The sequence below is a fragment of the Saccopteryx leptura genome, chromosome 1 (assembly GCF_036850995.1).
Source record: "Saccopteryx leptura isolate mSacLep1 chromosome 1, mSacLep1_pri_phased_curated, whole genome shotgun sequence".
Lineage (NCBI taxonomy): Eukaryota > Metazoa > Chordata > Mammalia > Chiroptera > Emballonuridae > Saccopteryx > Saccopteryx leptura.
Window position 1 is genome coordinate 54,417,272 of NC_089503.1, and position 9,354 is coordinate 54,426,625.

The 9,354-nt window shown below is 35.8% G+C and overlaps 1 protein-coding gene across 1 annotated transcript; it reads right to left on the reverse strand.

Annotated features, from left to right (window-relative positions):
* Positions 1-3,990: 3,990 nt before the first annotated feature.
* Positions 3,991-4,956, reverse strand: LOC136394085 (olfactory receptor 52N2). Its single transcript, XM_066366696.1, has one exon. The coding sequence runs from the start codon at positions 4,954-4,956 to the stop codon at positions 3,991-3,993; it is 966 nt and encodes a 321-aa protein (XP_066222793.1).
* Between the last annotated feature and the right edge of the window lie 4,398 nt (positions 4,957-9,354).

A 9,354-nucleotide genomic window follows, 5' to 3' on the forward strand; every position in this document is an offset into this window, starting at 1 on the left:
CTACAGCAGACCGAGTGATCCCTTGCTCAAGCCAACGACCTTGGGTTCAAGCTGATGAGCTGTGCTCAAACCAGATGAGCCTGTGCTCAAGTTGGTGACCTCAGGGTTTTGAACATGGGTCCTCTGTGTCCCAGTCCAATGCTCTATCCACTGTGCCATAACCTGGTCAAGCAGAGTTTTGTGCACTGTTTGCAAATGTATGTTATATTTTACTTATTTAAAAAAAACTAAGGAATAAGGCCCTGGCCAGTTGGTTCAGTGGTATAACATCAGCCTGGTGTGTGGAAGTCCCGGGTTCAATTCCTGGCCAGGGCTCCCAGGAGAAGCACCCATCTACTTTTCTACTCTTCCCCTTCTCCTTTCTCTCTGTCTCTCTCTTCTCCTCCCACAGCCAAAGTTCTAACTGGAGCAATGTTGGCTCGGGTGCTGAGGATGGCTCCATGGTCTCCCCCTCAGGCACTAAAATAGCTCAGGTTGCAATGGAGCAATACCCCAGGTGGGCAGAGCATTTCCCTCTAGTGGGCTTGCCCTGTGGATCCCCGTCCGGGGTATGCGAGATTTTGTCTCTCTGCCTCTCTGCTTCTCACTTCAGAAAAAAAAAGGAATGAATAAAATGAAAAAAGCAATATAAAAGAAAATATGGGAGAATATTTTTATTTCAATCATCTCAGATGAGCAAAAGCCATAATATACTTGAGCTAAAATTTAGTAGTCATTAAAGGAAAAATTGATACAATTGACTCTTTAAAACATTCCTTATGAAAAAAATAGCCATAAAAAACATCGAGAAAGATTTGAGGTCATAGAAGGATGTGAATCAATTCATGCACAAAGGAATAAATACCTAAATAAATAAAGAGATTTAACAAATTATTGTTAAATGAATAATAAAACATCAGTCAAGATTATAAATATGTAGTGCACATAAAACTGAACCACTTGTAAGCATAGAGAAGTATGGTTAATTTAATTCAAAACCAGATATCATGTAAATTGCAAAGTGCTATGCTATTGTATTACCTCTCCAAATGGTAAAATATTTGAAAACTTTTATAACATTATTTAATGGATATAGAGAAAAACTTGACTTTCTGCTTTACTCATTGGGCTACAAATGGGCAATATTAACTCTATGTAGGTACAGTGCCCTGCAACATACCAATTCTTCCTAGAAATAGTTTTTTACCTTCCAACTAAACAAAATGAGGTTGATAAAGTTTATGCACCCCAAAATTGCTTAGAAACACTCCAACTGTAAAAGAGGGAAATTAGCATACTAAGATACAAGTTCTATATATAGAGATATAAGATAAAGGAATAACACAATATATTGTTAAATCAAAAAGAGTTCAATAGGCCTGACCTGTGGTGGCGTAGTGGATAAAGCGTCGACCTGGAAATGCTGAGGTCGCCAGTTCGAAACCCTGGGCTTGCCTAATCAAGGTACATATGGGAGTTGATGCTTCCTGCTCCTCCCCCTTCTCTCTCTTTCTGTCACTCTCTCTTGTCTCTAAAATGAATAAGTAAAATCTAAAAAAAAAAAAAAAAAGACTATTATTATGAATGAATCTGGAAGAACATACAAGACTTAATGATGGTGAGATCTCCAGAGGGGAATAGTGGGTTGTAAAAAAATTTTTTTTACTGCATAGTTTGCTAATTTTGAATATTGAATTATGTATGCATGTTACCAATATATATGAAACTGAAGAAAATCAGAACATGTCACCTTGAAATATGCCTCTTTGACTTAAAAATTATTTTATGTGAAAGGCTATGAAGAAGCAATAAGTACAGAAAAAACTCCCCCTTTTTTTTGCCTAGAAGCAGGAAATAAATTTTCCTTTTACTAGAGACAAACTCTTATTAGCCCAACAATGGCACCAAAAAAAAATTAAAAACAAAACCTTGTTAAACTGTTGTGAGCTATTTTTTACACAGTTTATTGTTTTATTGTCTAACAAGTATAAATTCTTTCTGCTCTAGTCACGTAGCTTCTTCATTCTCTTTTGAAGGCTCCCATGTACATGTAAAAAATCAATAAAGTTTGTGAGCTTTTCTCCTGTTAACCTGTTTTAATTTTCATACTTTGCCAGGGACCCTAAAAGTTTGAAGAAAACTTTTTCTTCATGAACAAAATGAAATATATGATCACTATCTAAAACAAAAATTATAAGTTTGGAGTACATGATTGCATGAAAAATGTTGATAGCAGGTGTTAACCAATATAGTTCTAACTCTGTAAAACAAATTAAAGGTTTATTTGGCATCTTAAAGGATTCAAATCTGAAAGATGAAGATTCAGTTAGCAACCTAAACTCTGCTCTGGGGAGAACAACAAAAGGCAGGGTGTAGAAAGGCTAAAACCATAAAATATATTTTTTTATGAAAATGAAGGATTGCTGGCTAGCTCACTAGAGATTGGTTAGTCCCAATATATTAACGAGGGAGGTGAAAACTACAAGGAAGGAATTGAAGTTCATGTATGTCCATGTAGCAGTTATTGCTCCAGCATGTTTATGGCTCCAGGAAGTTCATGGCTTGTCCTTGAGCTGAGTTTAGCAACAAGTTTAGCAATTTAATAGCTCTGAAAACTGAGGTACAAGATGTACATTAGGCACCACTTCCTTAGTAGCCTCCTGAGTCTATTTTAAGTGACACTCTTAGCGGTGTTTATCCACTATTTTCTGCTCCACTTTTTTTTTCATCATTTCTTGTCTTTCATTCACATTTCCTTTCATGTATCTTTGGCCATAGTCTAGATTCTGAGCTACCTGAGGCCACAGGTTGTATCATATTGAACTCTGTCACTCTCTCTCATTAAACCCAGATATGACCAATAATATAGCCTAAATAAATACCTCCAAAATAAATAAATGAGTGAATGGGAGAATAAATTATAATACACACAATTATTTAATCAGTGTTTTTGCCTGCTTGACTGGTAACATTACAATTATATTCTTTAGGTGTAAAATCATAGAAATCCCAACCTGATGAAATGGGAAAACCATAATTCTTAGACATGTCTTAAATGAAATGTAGGCTATTATAAAACAAAATACATTTTGCCAATAATTAAATTTGGAAGACTTCACAAAACATTTAAATCTAACTTGTCTTAAAAGATACTGAAATTTTTTGAAACACTGGGCCCATGTCATCACCTAACAACAATGTACTTGAATTGAATAGAATTTGTCCTTTATGGAGAGAACATGCTTATTGCATGTCACCACAGCCTCCTCTTCTTATACACAATGCATGCATTGATACCAGGCCTGTAACTTTCCTTTTGTTATCTGTCTGTTCTCATGGATACAAGAGTCTATAAACGCTTATGTAAAATATAAACTCAATGAAGAATAGATATGTTATTTTTTTTCTTCTGCATTCTCTTCTTTGGCAGACATTTACACAAAAGAAACATTTCACAATATATGTTGTTAATGTTCAAGGTGTCATGAAGAGGAGCCACAAAGAAATGAGGCAGCAACAATACTACAAGCAGAGGATCCCAATCTCTCCAGAATTGAGGTGCCTTGGAGAGATCAGCTATCCAATTTATTAAACAGAAATATGCTATTTTGCATAACAAACTAACAAGCAGAAAACAGTGTACAATTTTATTATTTAGTTTTGCAAAACTGATTAGATTTATCCTGCCCTTTCTGAGACATAACACCACACCATCTGCTGTCAGATTCCTGCCTGCAGAAGGTTTAAACACCCATGTCCTTGGGCCTTCCCTGGACTTGACTGCTTTCAGTCACAAGTGCTTGGCCTTGATCTTCACTTCCTTAGGTTGGGAACAGAAAGTCACTCGGTGCTTTGGCTTTCCTCCAACAAATCTATACTTGCAAAATGCTGCAGAAAATTTATGCGTTAGAGGACTCATGTTTTTAATAAAACTTTACTCACATCTTTTATAAATTGCTCTTCCATTCTTTCCTTACTCCCAAACCTCTGGCAATCTGTGTATTTTATCATTTATTTTTCTTGGGTAAAGACAACTTTGTCTCCAAGTAAAAATTTGATCACACATTCCCGAATCTGTTTGGTTTTAAATCCATAAACAGTTGGGTTCATTGAAGGGGGTAGTAGCAGATAAAGGTTGGCCACAATGATGTGTATGTGGTGTGGGATATTGTGCCCTCCAAAACGGTGGGTAAAAAAAGTGAAAAAAGCTGGGACATAAGTGATCACAATGGCACAGATATGAGATGTACAGGTACTAAAGGCTTTGTGACGAGCATCTGAGGATGACAGACTTAGCACTGCCCTCAAGATCATAGTGTAAGACACAGAAATGCAGCAGATATCAAAGCCCCCAATCAGAAGGGCTGCCAAGAGACCATAAATAGCATTGACTTTGAAATTGCCACAGGACACCTTAGCAACAGACATGTGGTCACAGTAGGTATGGGGAATAAAGTTGCCCTGGCAATAGGGCAGGCGCTTAGTGAGGAAGGTGAATGGGATGATGAGAATGACACCCCTCAGAAAGGTGACAAGACCAGCTTTGGTGATGACAGGGTTGGTGAGGATGGTGGAATAACGTAAAGGGTAGCAGATGGCCACATATCGGTCCAGGGCCATGAGCATGAGCACCCCAGACTCCATCGCAGTCAGCACGTGGACAAAAAACATCTGGGTCAGGCAGGCATTGAAGTAAATCTTCTTGAGGTTGAACCAGAATATGCACAGCATATTGGGGACAGTGGTGGTACACAAGGCAACATCTGTGAAGGAGAGTAGGGCCAGGAAATAGTACATGGGCTGGTGCAGGGCCTCCTCATGGCTGATGAGGTAGATGAGCCCACAATTTCCCAGGACAGCAATGATGTACATGAAGCAGAATAGCAGAGAGAACCAGACATGTGCAGCTTCCAGCCCAGGAACACCATTCAAGATAAAGAATTTAGGGGTCAGGCTGGAGCCATTGACTCCAGACATAATGGCTGACAGGAGGTGGGCATTTTACTTTTTTTTATCACAATTACTTTCTGCACAGGAGAGAGAGAGATGGAGATCAGATAAATAAAAGTAGTTTAGATAATAATACTGACAAATGCAAGAAAAGTCACTATGTTATGATAATGGCGATAGTTCGTTTTGCCCTAAGTCTAGCCAGTAAATCTTTAAACTATAGTATTTAAAAATAATCAGGGTACAGTCTTACCCTACTCAACATTCCATTGCATATTTTGTCTAAGTACCTCTCTTCACTTTCTACAGTTCTCATCACACTTTTTGCACTCCACAGTCTAATTAAAAGCTCTGCATTGTGCAATAATTGTCTTCTTCCTGCAATAAGCTTTTCTATTTTTTCCTCTCAGATTCTTTCCTTGATAGTTGTATCTGAGTCTTGTCACTAAAGTCGTGTTTATAGTTAGAGAATTGCCCTAATCTAACTAGTTCTTCTCAGCAGAATTTTTGTCCTGCCTTGAAAACTATGAAGTAAGCTAATAATTCAGGTAAAATTTGCCAGTAATATTCCATATGTTTTTCTTAATTTATAGCTTTTAGATACTCAATGAAATATGTGTGAATTAATAAATATTTGGAGTAGTAAAAACTTTGTATGCCTGATACTCAAACTCTGTTGTCAATATTATGTTTTCACACTCTAACATTTTAAAGGAAGGTCTTGAGAAAAGGTATTTACATGTCTAAATTATTAATAAGTTTTATATAGTTTTAGTAAAAATTTTATTAAAGATTTGAATTCAGTCAGATTAAGGGTCATTTCCTTTTTAATTTTCTGCCTTTTCAGTTTTTCTTTTTCTGTTTTTATTTTTATTACATAGCTATTTTTATAAGATTTATACTCAGAAAGCCCTTGAAGTTATAAAGATTACTGATTTTCTATACTTCTTTAATTTAAATAATATTTTTGTTTTAATTGGACTGGTAATCAATACAAATGATAATACAAAATCTTTGGGTTGCTATTCTTACAGAAGCCATAGAAATTATTGAATAATATTTAAAGAAATTTACAGAATTAGAAAAGTTGTAGGAAGTGAAGGTCCCAAATAGTTAAAATATTTATTTTAATTGAAAAATTAAAATGGGTTTTTAAGTTCTGAAGTAGCTCTGAGCTTATTCATGCAGCAAAGTCAATGCCTAACATACCTACCATCCAGCAGAAATAGCTACTTGTAAGTGTAATTGCATGTAGTGCACACGGCTATGAAGATATGAGGCATAGATTACTGTCACCTAAAAAAATCTGAAAATCACCATTGTGTCCACTCTTACTGACCAGAATACATAAAAGCCATCATGGAAAGAAGAAGATGAAAAAGAATACATTTCAGAGGTTTGCGATCTCTGGTCCCTAAACTGACTGCATCTCATAATAAACAATTACCTCTTATGAGTGAGTTCTCTCAAACCTCTTCAGAAATGTCATCACATGGAGAAACTGTGGATTCACAGTACTAGACCAGAAAAAAAATTAAACTCTCTAGTATCCACCATCTTTATGGTTACACCATGATGACATGAATGGGATAAGTGGGAAATGAGACTAAGTCTAGTGAAAGCCATAACCCCTTTAGAAGTGAAAGTAGAAAGAGAAATACATTTCCTCTTGTTAATACTACTTTTTTGTTGTTGTTAACGGTCCCCATATTTTAGGCCATTGTATTCTTAGCCAGTAATGTCTTTACTTTTCCTAAAAGAAGTATTCTTGAAAATTTCCCAAACTTACTTCAGTGTTAGGCACAATCAAATTCCTGTTCATGGCTGAGAGTCCTTCAGAGTTCTTTAAAATCTGGATGGCATCTTCTTACATAGGATTTTTAGTTTCCCTGGAGAATTTCCAGCAAGATGTCCCAGACTGATTGAGTCACTACAATTAGATGTCTCAGAGGGGTTTTCTTGAAAAAAAAAAGAATGAATGTTTTTCATGGTGGTTATAGATCCGTATTCAGAAGCTTATGAATAGAAAAAGAAACAACAAAAACTATATTAACGTTTAATACCTTTCCCAAAGTGAAAGATGTGACTGTCAAGCCTACTGGAGATAAACATCAAAGTCTTAGTTTTTCTAGTTACAAAAAAAATACATCCTTAATGTATAAAATCTGATCACTACAGAAAGTATATAAAAAGTTGGAAAGTCACCTGTAATTTCAGTTCAGATGTATAACCAGTCTAAGAAGTTTTCTGTATTTCATTAATTTATTTTGTAATTATTATGTATACTATTCTGTTTTTGTAATCAAATTTTAGACTATATGGAGTTTTTTCCACTGTCTTTTTCTCTGCCTAGGATTATTTTGTGAATATTTTCTCATTTCGTTCTGTATGCCTTGAAATAAAAATTTTCAATTGTTAAAACGTTTTCCTATCCAATAGCTGTACCAAATTTAATAAGCATTTTATTTGTGACTATTTAGATTTTTTTAATAATTTTTTTGTATTAAAATAATTCTTCTAGCCATGGCTGGGTAGCTCAGTTGTATAGAGCATTGTCTAGCTATGCCGAGGTTGCAGGATCAATCCCTTGTCAGGCACATATCATATAAGAGTCAACTGATGAATGCATAGATGGGTGAAACAACAAGTTGATGAGTTTTTTTCCTCTCTTCCTTTCTCTCTCTCTAAAATCAATCGATCTATATAAGAAGTGTAAGCTATGAGACCAAGATTTAACTTATATTTACATAATAGTGCATATACTGTAGATATTTTTAATATATTTTGTATAAGTTTAGCCACTTTGGCCAATAGTTTACTTAAAAAAATGTTATAGAAATGTTTACCTGAAACCTATGTACTTTTATGGATTAATGTCACCCCAGTAAATTTAATTTTCTAGACAAAATTATTTTTAAAAAATTAAAAAATTTTTCAGCCCCTGGCCAGTTTGCTTAGCAGTAGAGAGCATCAGCCTGGAGGGTGGAAGCCCGGGTTCGATTCCTGGTCAGGGCACACAGAAGTGACCATCTACTTCTTCACTCCTCTCCCTGCCCCTTCTTCTTCTCTCTTTCTCTCCTCCCCTCCTATAGCCATGGCTCAAATCAGTTGAGCAATTTAGCCCCAGTGCTGAGGATGGCTTCATGACATCACCTCAGGCACTAAAATAGCTCCTTTGCTGAGCAATAGAGCAGTGGCCCAAGATGAGCAGATCATCTCCCAGTAGGGGGATTGCTAGGCGGATCACAGTCGGGACATATGCGGGAGTCTGTCTCTGCCTCCCTGCCTCCTCCTTCTCACTTAATAAAAAAATAAAAATAAATTCTCAACTTTTGGCACTACAAAAAATTTGTTGTTCCAAAATGGAAAGTTTCTGTCATTCGTCAATTTAAAACTGTCAATTCTCTTTCTTTTTCTATTTTTACCATAGAGTTCAAAATGACTCTGAAGTCATCTGACTTCTTAGACATGTGATTTTGTTTTGTATTAAAGAAAACAACAAGAAAGGTAAAAAAAAAAACAACAAAAAAAAACAAAAAAAAACCCCACATTAGATTAAAAAAAAAACACCAAATGCTTATATACCATAAACTCAGAAAGAAATGACCCTTAATTTTAGCCAACTTAATCTTTTCAGTGCCTTGAGTGTGGTCAGTTTTTTCCACCAGACCTCCTGGCAGGCCATTTCCTTTTCTGGAACAACTTTTATTCCCATCCTTCTTTTATGCAATTAATATGTCTATCCTGCAATATCAGCTTAAACACTAATTTCTTCTGGAAACACTTTCTGATATTTGTAACTTGTGCTAAGATACATCTTCAGTAAACCTGAAACACAACTATGCAATTGTGTTTTTGATTACCTGATTTTTTAAATCTTATTTGTTTACCTTGATATATTGTCCCAAATATATCTTAAAACTTGGGCTTTTTAAGAGCCCATTCATAAAAATCCTCCCCTTTTCTCCCTAGTGCAAAGCTGAGACATATTGAAGGCAGGGAAGTTGACATCAAAATGTCAATAATTTTATGCTGTACATCAGGAGAATACGGCTTGTTTTTATTTTGCCCTGTTTTGAAGAGTTTGCTTACCCAGTCTCTAACATAGACAAATGCAAGCCTCTTTGGAATGGTCTGCACACTTACGGTGCTAATGGAGACAGATCCTAATGCATAGTCTGTTGAGAGAGGGAGATGGGCTAGGGTAAGGGTTCAGAGCTCAACGTATAACATACCCATGATAGATACCAATGACAGTCTTTTCCTACTCAGAGGAATGAAAGTTAGGATAAAAAGTCAGGAATGTTAGTCTAAATGAAGTCCCTATACTTGAAGTAACAAGTGGAGAATAGTAGTATCCCTTCTTCAAATCTCTTCTTCCTTTCCTTAAAATTATTGCTACTTGTTTTTTCTCATCATACTGTC

What these genes read in the sequence shown, in the direction of transcription:
- LOC136394085 (XM_066366696.1), bottom strand. Translation starts at nt 4,956, where the DNA reads ATGTCTGGAGTCAATGGCTCCAGCCTGACCCCTAAATTCTTTATCTTG.